Source organism: Salmo salar, chromosome 12 (genome assembly GCF_965601325.2).
Source record: "Salmo salar chromosome 12, fSalSal1, whole genome shotgun sequence".
In the NCBI taxonomy this organism is placed as follows: domain Eukaryota; kingdom Metazoa; phylum Chordata; class Actinopteri; order Salmoniformes; family Salmonidae; genus Salmo; species Salmo salar.
Window position 1 is genome coordinate 39,574,066 of NC_138302.1, and position 12,349 is coordinate 39,586,414.

Below are 12,349 nucleotides of genomic sequence, written 5' to 3' on the forward strand. Positions count from 1 at the left end.
AGAATATGCATATAATTATTGGCTTTGGATAGAAAACACCCTAAAGTTTCCAAAACTGTTTGAATGGTGTCTGTGAGTATAACAGAACTCAAATGGCAGGCCAAAACCTGAGAAGATTCCATGCAGGAAGTGGCCTGTCTGACAAGTTGTGTTTCATCTTGGCTCTTTTTATTGAAGACTGAGGATCTTTGCTCTAACGTGACACTTCCTACGGCTCCCATAGGCTCTCAGAGCCCGGGAAAAAGCTGAACGATATCGAGGCAGCCTCTGGCTGAAACACATTATCGCTTTTGGCAAGTGGCCGATCAGAGTACTATGGGCTTAGGTGCGTGCCCGAGTCGACCGAATGCTTTATTTCCTTTCGTCTGTTTACCTAAACGCAGATTCCCGGTCGGAAACAGCGGTTGACATGCTTCAAAGTACGGTAATGGAATATTTAGAATTATTTTGTCACGAATTGCGCCATGCTCGTCACCCTTATTTACCCTTTCGGATAGTGTCTTGAACGCACTAACAAAACGCCGCTGTTTGGATATAACTATGGATTATTTTGAACCAAACCAACATTTGTTATTGAAGTAGAAGTCCTGGGAGTGCATTCTGACGAAGACAGCAAAGGTAATAACATTTTTCTTATAGTAAATTTGACTTTGGTGAGTGCTAAACTTGCTGGGTGTCTAAATAGCTAGCCCTGTGATGCCAGGCTATCTACTGAGAATATTGCAAAATGTGCTTTCACCGAAAAGCTATTTTAAAATTGGACATATCGAGTGCATAGAGGAGTTCTGTATCTATAATTCTTAAAATAATTGTTATGCTTTTTGTGAACGTTTATCGTGAGTAATTTAGTAAATTCACCGGCAGTGTTCGGTGGGAATGCTAGTCACATGCTAGTCACATGCTAATGTAAAAAGCTGGTTTTTTATATAAATATGAACTTGATTGAACAAAACATGCATGTATTGTATAACATAATGTCCTAGGGTTGTCATCTGATGAAGATCATCAAAGGTTAGTGCTGCATTTAGCTGTGGTTTGGGTTTATGTGACATTATATGCTAGCTTGAAAAATGCGTGTCTGATTATTTCTGGCTGGGTACTCTGCTGACATAATCTAATGTTTTGCTTTCGTTGTAAAGCCTTTTTGAAATCGGACAGTGTGGTTAGATTAACGAGAGTCTTGTCTTTAAAATGGTGTAAAATAGTCATATGTTTGAAAAATTGAAGTTTTTGCATTTTTGAGGTTTTTGAATAACGCGCCACGGGATTACACTGGCTGTTACGTAGGTGGGACAATTTGGTGCCACCTACCCTAGAGAGGTTAAGCAACGGGTCGGAGTCAGAGGCCGAGCCTTCTCTGGTCTCTACTCCTCCCGTTACGGGGTCTGAGACACCGAAGCCTCCCACCATTAGCTCTGACCAATTTAAAACCCTAGTCATTGGCGACTCCATTACCCGCAGTATTAGACTTAAAATGAATCATCCAGCGATCATATACTGTTTACCAGGGGGCATGGCTACCCAACGTTAAGGCTAATCTGAAGATGGTGATGGCTAAAGCTAAAACTGGCGAGTGTAGAGAATATAGGGATATTGTTATCCACGTCGGCACCAATGTTAGGATGAAACAGTCAGAGGTAACCAAGCGCAACATAGCTTCAGCGTGTAAATCAGCTAGAAAGATGTGTCGGCATCGAATAATTGTCTCTGGCCCCCTCCCAGTTAGGGGCAGTGATGAGCTCTACAGCAGAGTCTCACAACTCAATCGTTGGTTGAAAACTGTTTTCTGCCACTCCCAAAAGATAGAATTTGTAGATAATTGGCCCTCTTTTTGGGACTCACCCACAAACAGGACCAAGCCTGGCCTGTTGAGGAGGGACGGACTCCATCCTAACTGGAGGTGTGCTCTCATCTTATCTACGAACATAGACAGGGCTCTAACTCCCCTAGCTCCACAATGAGAGGGTGCAGGCCAGGCAGCAGGCTGTTAGCCAGCTTGCCAGCTTAGTGGAGCCTGCCACTAGCAGTCAGTGCAGTCAGCTCAGCTATCACCATTGAGACCGTGTCTGTGCCTCGATCTAGGTTGGGCAAAACTGAACATGGCGGTGTTCGCCTTAGAAATCTCACTGGAATAAAGACCTCTTCCATTCCTGCCATTACTGAAAGAGATTGTGATATCTCACATTTCAGAATAGGGCTACTTAATGTTAGATCCCTCACTTCCAAGGCAGTTAGAGTCAATGAACTGATCATAATCTTGATGTGATTGGCCTGACTGAAACATGGCTTAAACCTGATGAATTTACTGTGTTAAATGAGGCCTCACCTCCTGGTTATACTAGTGACCATATCCCCCGCGCATCCTGCAAAGGCGGAGGTGTTGCTAACATTTACGATAACAAATGTCAATTTACCAAAAATAAACACTGCATTTTCATCTTTTGAGCTTCTAGTCATGAACTCTATGCAGCCTACTCAATCACTTTTTATAGCTACTGTTTACAGGCCTCCTGGGCCATATACAGCGATCCTCACTAAGTTCCCTGAATTCCTATCAGACCTCGTAGTCTTGGCAGATAATATTCACATTTTTGGTGACTTTAATATTCACATGGAAAAGTCCACAGGCCCACTCCAAAAGGCTTTCGGAGCCTTCATCGACTCAGTGGGTTTTGTTCAACATGTCTCCGGACCTACTCACTACCACAGTCATACTCTGGACCTAGTTTTGTCCCGTGGAATAAATATTGTGGATTTTTATGCTTTTCCTCATAATCCTGGACTATCGGACCACCATTTTATTACGTTTGCAATCACAACAAAGAATCTGCTCAGACCCCAACCAAGGATCATCAAAAGCCGTGCTATAAATTCTCCCCTTGGGTTGTGCCGTGGGGGTGATCTTTGTGGGCGATACTCGGCCTCGTCTCACGATGGTAAGTTGGTGGTTGAGATATCCCTCTACTGGTGTGAGGGCTGTGCTTTGGCAAAGTGGGTGGGGTTATATCCTGCCTGTTTGGCACTGTCCGGGGGTATCGTCGGTCGGGGCCACAGTGTCTCCCGACCCCTCCTGTCTCAGCCTTCAGTATTTATGCTCCAATAGTTTGTGTCAGGGGGCTAGGGTCAGTCTGTTATATCTGGAGTATTTCTCCTGTCTTATCCGGTGTCCTGTGTGAATTTAAGTATGCTTTCTCTAATTCTCTCTTTTTCTCTCTTTCTCGGAGAACCTGAGCCCTAGGATCATGCCTCAGGACAACCTGGCCTGATGACTCCTTGCTGTCCCCAGTCCACTTGGTCGTGCTGCTGCCCCAGTTTCAACTGTTCTGCCAGCGGCTATGGAACCCTGACCTGTTCACCGGACGTGTTACCTGTCCCAGACCTGCTGTTTTCAACTCTCTAGAGACAGCAGGAGCGGTAGAGATACTCTGAATGATTGGCTATGAAAAGCCAACTGACATTTACTCCTGAGGTGCTGACCTGTTGCACCCTCTACAACTACTGTGATTATTATTATTTGACCCTGCTGGTCATCTATGAACATTTGAACATCTTTGCCATGTTCTGTTATAATCTCCACCCGGCACAGCCAGAAGAGTATTGGCCACCCCTCATAGCCTGCTTCCTCTCTGTTTCATCCTAGGTTCCGGCCTTTCTAGGGAGTTCTTTCTAGCCCCCATGCTTCTACACCTGCATTGCTTGCTGTTTGGGGTTTTAGGCTGGGTTTCTGTACAGCACTTGGTGACATCAGCTGATTTAAAAAGGGCTTTATAAATACATTTGATTGCTTGACCATCTCGTCGACTGTTCCTGAGGCCTCAGTGACCATTTTGAGGGAGGAAATTTCCTCCAGTCTCCAGAATCAGGCAATCTAAGTGGTTCCCTATGTCAAAGATCCACTACGGCTTTTACATGTGGTCTTTCCTGATTACGAAAAGTTACGTAACTTTGTGTCCCATTCTAGACCTACAGTTGAAGTCGGAAGTTTACATACACTTAGGTTGGAGTCATTAAAACTCATTTTTCAACCATTCCACAAATTTCTTGTTAACAAACTATAGTTTTGGCAAGTCGGTTATGACATCTACTTTGTGCAAGACACAAATAATTTTTCCAACAGTTGTTTACAGACAGATTATTTCACTTATAATTCACTGTATCACAATTCTAGTGTGTCAGAAGTTTACATACATTAAGTTGACTGTGCCTTTAGAAAAAAAATTGTGGACCTCCACAAGTCTGGTTCATCCTTGGGGGCAATTTCCAATCGCCTGAAGGTACCACGTTCATCTGTACAAACAATAGTACGCAAGTATAAACACCATGGGACCACGCAGCCGTCATACCACTCAGGAAGGAGACACGTTCTGTCTCCTGAAGATGAACGTACTTTGGTGCGAAAAGTTCAAATCAATCCCAGAACAACAGCAAAGGACATAGTGAAGAGGCTGGAGGAAACAGGTACAAAAGTATCTATATCCACAGTAAAACGAGTCCTACATCGACATAACCTGAAAGGCCGCTCAGAAAGGAAGAAGCCACTGCTCCAAAAACCGCCATAAAAAAGCCAGACTACGGATTGCAGCTGCACATGGGAGACAAAGATCTTACTTTTTGGATTAATGTCCTCTGGTCTGATGAAACAAAAATAGAACTTTGGCCATAATGACCATCGTTATGTTTGGAGGAAAAAGGGGGAGGCTTGCAAGCCGAAGAACACCATCCGAACCATGATGCACGGGGGTGGCAGCATCATGTTGTGGGGGTGCTTTGCTGCAGGAGGGACTGGTGCACTTCACAAAATAGATGGCATTATGAGGGAGGAAAATGATATGGATATACTGAAGCAACATCAGTCAGGAAGTTAAAGCTTGGTCGCAAATGGGTCTTCCAAATGGACAATGACCCCAAGCATACTTCCAAAGTTGTGGCAAAATGGCTTAAGGACAACACAGTCAAGGTATTGGAGTGGCCATCACAAAGCCCTGACCTCAATCCCATAAGAAAGTTGTAGGCAGAACTGAAAAAGCATGTGCAAGCAAGGAGGCCAACAAACCTGACTCAGTTACACCAGCTCTGTCAGGAGGAATAGGCCAAAATTCACCCAAATTATTGTGGGAAGCTTGTGGAAGGCTACCCGAAACGTTTGAACCAAGTTAAACAATTTAAAGGCAATGCTACCAAATACTAATTGAGTGTATGTAAACTTCTGTACATGTACAGTTTATTACTCAATGTGCAATATATTGTAACTCTTAAAGGCTGACAAGTTTTGAGAGGACTGGCACCTTGTTAACCCTGCATTAGATCATATCGATGAAGGCCACAATGACGCACTTTAAGAAAGCTTAAGGTAACAAAACTCCCACCAGTCACAGCAAGGCACGGCTTCTCTCCTATGTGTGTCTGTTGGTCTACCATCAACTTGCTTGAGCTAACAAAAGTGGGAAGGTTACCCACAAGTGTTGTGTTTTCTCTTGTGTTCAGCCAGGCTTTTTGACTGGGTGAATCTCTTCCCACACTGATCACAACAATAAGGCTTTTCTCCAGTGTGCGTTCGCTGATGTGATTTCAGCTGCTGAGATTGAGCAAATCCCTTCCCGCAGTCAGAGCAGTGGTAAGGCTTCTCTCCTGAGTGTATTCTCTTGTGCTTAACCAGGGTTCCTGACTGAGTGAATCTCTTCCCACACTGATCACAACCATAAGGCTTCTCTCCGGTGTGTATTCGTTGGTGAACTATTAAATCTTTAGAAGAAGTACAGCTCATCCCACAGTCTGAGCAGTGGTAAGGCTTTTCTCCAGTGTGTATTCTCTTATGTTTTACCAGGGTTCCTGACTGAGTGAATCGCTTCCCGCAGTCAGAACAGTGATATGGCTTCTCTCCTGTGTGTGTTCTCTGGTGTATGGTCAGGGTTTTTGAGAAAGTAAAGCACATCCCACAGTCAGAACAGTAGTAAGGCTTCTCTCCTGTGTGTGTTCGCTGGTGCCTGTTTAGGTTGCTTGCCTGAGTAAAATTCATCCCACAGTCAGAGCAGTGGTAAGGCTTCTCTCCTGTGTGTATCCTTTGGTGCAATTTTAAATGCGACAACCTAATGAAACACTTCCCACATTCAGAGCAATGGAAAGGCCTCTCTCCAGTGTGGGTTTGCTTGTGTTTAACCAGGGATCCTGACTGAACAAATCTCTTCCCACATTTATCACAGCCATAAGGCTTCTCTCCTGTATGTATTCTCTGATGTGCTGCCAGGTGGCTCGAGTTAGTAAAGTTCATCCCGCAGTCTGAGCAGTGGTAAGGCTTCTCTCCTGTGTGTATTCTCTTGTGTATAGCATGATGTGCTGACTGAGTGAATGTCTTTCCACATTGATCACAGATAAAAGGTTTCTCTGCTCTGTGTATTCTCTGATGTACCATCAATCCATCTAATCTAGCAAAACTCTTCCCACAGTCAGAGCAGCTGTAAGGTTTCTCTCCTGTGTGTGTTCGCTGGTGATTTTTTAATTCCCCAGAAGTAGTAAAATTCATTCCACAATCTGAGCAGTGGTGAAGCTTCTGTCCTGAGTGTCTCCGCTGATGTGATTTCAGGTTGCTTGGCTGATTAAAACTCTTCCCACAGACGGAGCAGTGGTAAGGTTTCTCTCCAGTGTGTATTCGCTGATGGTTTAACAGTGAGTTGAATGTAGTAAAACTCTTCCCACATTGATCACATCTGTAAGACTTCTTTCCTGTGTGTGCCAGTTGGTGTCTTTTCAAATTACCTGACAGCGCAAACTTCATCCCACAGTCAGAGCAGTGGTAAGGTTTTGCACCTGTGTGTACTCTCTGGTGCAATTGTAATGACTGTGATGTTGAAAACCTCTTTCCACACTGAGAGCAGTGGTAAAGCTTTTCTCCTGTGTGTATACTCTTATGCTTTTTCAGGTCCACTAAACAAGTAAAACTATTTCCGCAGTGGGAGCATTGATGTGGTTTGGCTGGTTTGGGCTTCTTTACGTCTGGTTCCTCTGAAGGACTCTTCCCACTCTCAGAGCGAGAGTCTGGTCTCTCTCCTGCCAAAGACAAACAGAGAATTCAGTTAAACAGCGAGACCTGAATGAAAACTCCACATGATAGATCCGTCTTCCTATTAGGTTCAATCCAAATCAGATCCCTCAATAACCTGTCTTTTCAGAACATTTAGGTTAATCTTTTTTTATACTTGGTGGCAACACCATTGAGATTTCAAAAACAAAAGATGTAGAGCTTCAAATCTAATCGTTCTTTCATGAAATGTCATGTATTTAGGCTGAGCAGAAATGGATATTGAGAACTACAATATTTAAATCAACGGCATAGGATGCATTTGATCCATTGTTAATATTTTGTTGGTAGCCCTCTGATGGTATAGGCTAAACATCTTATTTACGTTTATGTTTTTATTTAAACTTTATTTAACTAGACAAGTCAGTTAAGAACAAATTCTTATTTACAATGACGGCCTACCAAAAAGCAAAAGGCCTCCTGCGGGGATGGGGGCTGGGATTAAAAACAAAAAGAAATGAAATAAAAATATAGGACAAAACACACATCACAACAAGAGAGACAACACTACAAAAAGCAATACCTAAGACTACAACATAGCATGGCAGCAACACATGACAGTGTCATGTCTTACGTATCATTATATGTGAAGACTTACTTTATCAAATCAATTCTCTGTAATTATCATTACGTGACTAAACTAATCATGTACATTTTATTAACTAGGAAGTCGGGGCACCACGGAAAATGTTAAGATTACAAAGCTATAATTTTCCGAATATAACTCTTCAGATATTTTTATATCTGACCAATTAGTCTTCTATTAATGAATTATTATTTTTTACCTTCGTCAGTCTCATCTGAACATCATAAATTGTTGGTTATCTGCACGAACCCAGTGTCTGCTATGAATCATCCATACACCAACTGGCTCAACTATTTATTTACTAACTAACTAACTAATCACAGAAATACATAAACAAATAACAAAGATATTGGTTACTAACAATGATAGGAAAGAGACTAGCGGTCGACCAATTATGATTTTTCAACGCCGATACCGGTTATTGGAGGACCCAAAAAAAGCCGATACCGATTAATTGGCCGATATATATTTTTTATTTATTTATAATAATGACAATTACAACAATACTGAAGGAACACTTATTTTAACTTAATATAATACATTAATAAAATGAATTTAGCCTCAAATAAATAATGAAACATGTTCAATTTGGTTTAAATAATGCAAAAACAAAGTGTTGGAGAAAAAAGTAAAAGTGCAATATGTGCCATGTAAAAAAGCTAACGTTTAAGTTCCTTGCTCAGAACATATGAAGGCTGGTGGTTCCTTTTAACATGAGTCTTCAATATTCCCAGGTAAGATGTTTTAGGTTATAGTTATTATAGGACTATTTCTCTCTATACGATTTGTATTTCATATACCTTTGACTATTGGATGTTCTTATAGGCACTTTAGTATTGCCAGTGTAACAGTATAGCTTCCGTCCCTCTCCTCGCTCCTACCTGGGCTCGAACTAGGAACACATCGACAACAGCCACCCTCGAAGCAGCGTTACCCATGAAGAGCAAGGGGAACAACTACTCCAAGTCTCAGAGCGAGTGACATTTCAAACGCTATTAGCACGCACCCGGCTAACTAGCTAGCCATTTCACATCGGTTACACCAGCCTCATGTTGGGAGTTGACAGGCTTGAAGTCATAAACAGCGCAATGCATTGCGAAGGGCTGTTTGAATGAATGCTTACGAGCCTGCTGCTGCCTACCATCGCTCAGTCAGACTGCTCTATCAAATCATACACTTAATTATAACATAATAACACGCAGAAATACGAGCCTTAGGTCATTAATATGGTCGAATCCGGAAACTATCATCTCGAAAACAAAACGTTATTCCTGTTACATTGCACAACCTTCAATGTTATGTCATAATTATGTACAATTCTGGCAAATTAGTTCGCAACGAGCCAGGCGGCCCAAACTGTTGCATATACCCTGACTGAGTGCATTGAATGCAAAATGACACAATTTCACCTGGTTAATATTGCCTGCTAACCTGGATTTCTTTTAGCTAAATATACAGCTTTAAAAATATATACTTCTGTGTATTGATTTTAAGAAAGGCATTGATGTTTATGGTTAGGTACATTCGTGCAACGATTGTGCTTTTTTCGCAAATGCGCTTTTGTTAAATCATCCCCCGTTTCACGAAGTCGGCTGTCTTTGTTAGGAAGAAATAGTCTTCACAGTTTGCAACAAGCCAGGAGACCCAAACTGCTGCATATACCCTGACTCTGTTTGCAAGAGAAGTGAAAAAAGAAATTCATGTTAAGGCAATATTAACTAAATATGCAGGTTTAAAAATATATACTTGTGTATTGATTTTAAGAAAGGCATTGATGTTTATGGTTGGAGCAACGTGTACATAAGCGATTAAATGCAACGCAGGACAGGCTAGATAAACTAGTAATATCATCAACCATGTGTAGTTAACTAGTGATTATGATTGATTGTTTTTTATAAGATAAGTTTAATGCTAGCTAGCAACTTACCTTGGCTTCTTACTGCATTCGCGTAACAGGCAGGCTCCTCGTGGAGTGCAATGTAAAGCAGGTGGTTTGAGCGTTGGACTAGTTAACCGTAAGGTTGCAAGATTGAATCCCTGAACTGACAAGGTAAAAATCTGTCGTTCTGCCCCTGAACAAGGCAGTTAACCCACCGTTCCTAGGCCGTCATTGAAAATAAGATTGTGTTCTTAACTGACTTGCCTAGTTAAATAAAGGTCTAAAAAAAAAAAAAAAACATTTAAAAATCGGCCAAATCGGTGTCCCAAAAACCGATTTCCGATTGTTGTGAAAACGTGAAATCGGCCCTAATTAATCGGCCATTCCGATTAATTGGTTGACCTCTAAAAGAGACCCTAGTGGGCTAAACCGATATGAGTGCTTGGTGGACAAGGGGAAAGGGGTGGGAATGACAAAGAGCAGGAAAGACAAATGGATTCTTTACAAACAGTCTATAATTATATACATTGAAATGCTAATCCTCATTCAAAAATAATTGCAAGTATATATTTACAGTTGAAATCGGAAGTTTACATACACCTTAGCCAAATACAACTCAGTTTTTCACAAATCCTGACATTTAATCCTAGTAAAAATTCCATGTCTTAGGTCAGTTAGGATCACCACTTTATTTTAAGAATGTGAAATGTGAGAATAATAGTAGAGAGAATTATTTATTTCAGCTTTTATTTCTTTCATCACATTTCCAGTGGGTCAGAAGTTTACATACACTCAATTAGTTTTTGGTAGCATTGACTTTAAATTGTTTAACTTGGGTCAAATGTTTCAGGTAGCCTTCCACAAGCTTCCCACAATAATTTAGGTGAATTTTGGCCCATTCCTCCTGACAGAGCTGGTGTAACTGAGTCAGGTTTATAGGCCTCCTTGTTCGCACACGCTTTTTCAGTTCTGCCCACAAATTTTCTATAGGATTGAAGTTAGGGCTTTGTGATGGCCACTCCAATACCTTGACTTTGTTGTCCTTAAGCCATTTTTCCAAAACTTTGGAAGTATGCTTGGGGTCACTGTCCATTTGGAAGACCCATTCGCACCAAGCTTTAACTTCCTGAATGACGTCTTGAGATGTTGCTTCAATGTATCCACATAATTTTCCTACCTCATGATGCCATCTATTTTGTGAAGTGCACCAGTCCCTCCTGCAGCAAATCACCCGCACAACATGATGCTGCCACCCTCGTGCATCATGTTGGGATGGTGTTCTTCGACTTGCAAGCCTCCCCCTTTTTCCTCCAAACATAACAATGGTCATTATGGCCAAACAGTTCTATTTTTGTTTCATCAGACCAGAGGACATTTCTCCAAAATGTACGATCTTTGTCCCCATGTGCAGTTGCAAACCGTAGTCTGGCTTTTTTATGGCGGTTTTGGAGCAGTGGCTTCTTCCTTGCTGAGCGCCCTTTCAGGTTATGTCGATATAGGTCTCGTTTTACTGTGGAAATAGATACTTTTGTACCTGTTTCCTCCAGCATCTTCACAAGGTCCTTTGCTGCTGTTCTGGGATTGATTTGCACATTTCGCACCAAAGTATGTTCATCTCTAGGAGACAGAACGCGTCTCCTTCCTGAGCGGTATGACAGCTGCGCTGTCCCATGGTATTTATACTTGCATACTATTGTTTGTACAGATGAACGTGGTACATTCAGGCGTTTGGAAATTGCTCACTAGGATGAACCAGACTTGTGGAGGTGTACAATTTTTTTTCTGAGGTCTTGGCTGATTTCTTTTGATTTTCCCATGATGTCAAGCAAAGAGGCACTGAGTTTGAAGGTAGGCCTTGAAATACATCCACAGGTACACCTCCAATTAACTCAAATGATGTCAATTAGCCTATCAGAAGCTTCTAAAGCCATGACATCATTTCCTGGAATTTTCCAAGCTGTTTAAAGGCACAGTCAACTTAGTGTATGTAAACTTCTGACCCACTGGAATTGTGATACAGTGAATTGTAAGTGAAATAATCTGTCTATAAACAAATGTTGGAATTTTTTTTGTGTAATGCACACGGTAGATGTCCTAACCAACTTGCCAAATCTATAGTTTGTTAACAAGAAATTTGTGGAGTGGTTGAAAAACGAGTTTTAATGACTCCAACCTAAGTGTAGGTAAATTTCCGACTTCAATTGTAGATATTGTTGTCTTCTCTGTTGGAATCCGGGCCATCTGCTGGAGAGTTCAGAGTCTCTCTCGTTGCGTTTCCCTGAAGATCAAAGTACTTTGTGGTTAGAATGAATACTTCAGAGTACCATTCAAAAATGTCCTCATAGATAGATGTTTCGGCGGTTGTCTGTATTCTCGTCCTCGGTTTACATAATTTATAGCTGCAGACTAGTAATTTGTGTCTAAGATTTGCTCTTATTTTGTAGGGATCGATAGTCTCAGAGTTTAACCATTTCCAGCCGTGTAGCCAATGCTCCACGTGGATTAGTCTTGTCCTTTGGTAGAGTTGTAGTTTCAAACACTTCACACACACTTCATCTTAACTATTCGCCACCACAGCTCACCCTGGGGTTTGCTTAGTCTTAAGTGAATTTCATCAGGAGTGTGTTTTATATGTAATGGTAGAAAAGGGCGGTCCATGACGCCAAATGTGATGTCTGGGCTCACGGGGGTGTGGCCACTGACTAGTTAATCTTTATATGAAAATCCATACTCTCATTTAGACAGTTAATAGCACATTACATCTTTTCACAAATAGTTTCATGCTTAATCACATACTTTTCACAATATT

General features: G+C 41.6%; 1 protein-coding gene across 3 annotated transcripts in view; it reads right to left on the reverse strand.

Moving 5' to 3' along the window:
• Positions 1-12,349, reverse strand: part of LOC106564776 (asCystatin) — a 30,550-nt gene that overhangs the window by 13,050 nt on the left and 5,151 nt on the right. Inside the window, exon 2 of one of the 3 annotated variants that reach the window (XM_014131138.3) lies at positions 6,754-7,044. The exons of 1 other annotated variant lie outside the window; for it this stretch is intronic. In XM_014131138.3, coding sequence (XP_013986613.1) covers positions 6,754-7,044 — 291 coding nt within the window. Of the gene's footprint in view, positions 1-5,457; positions 6,718-6,753; positions 7,045-12,349 lie in introns of those variants that run through there. One more of the 3 variants, XM_082958899.1, reaches the window with a different exon arrangement.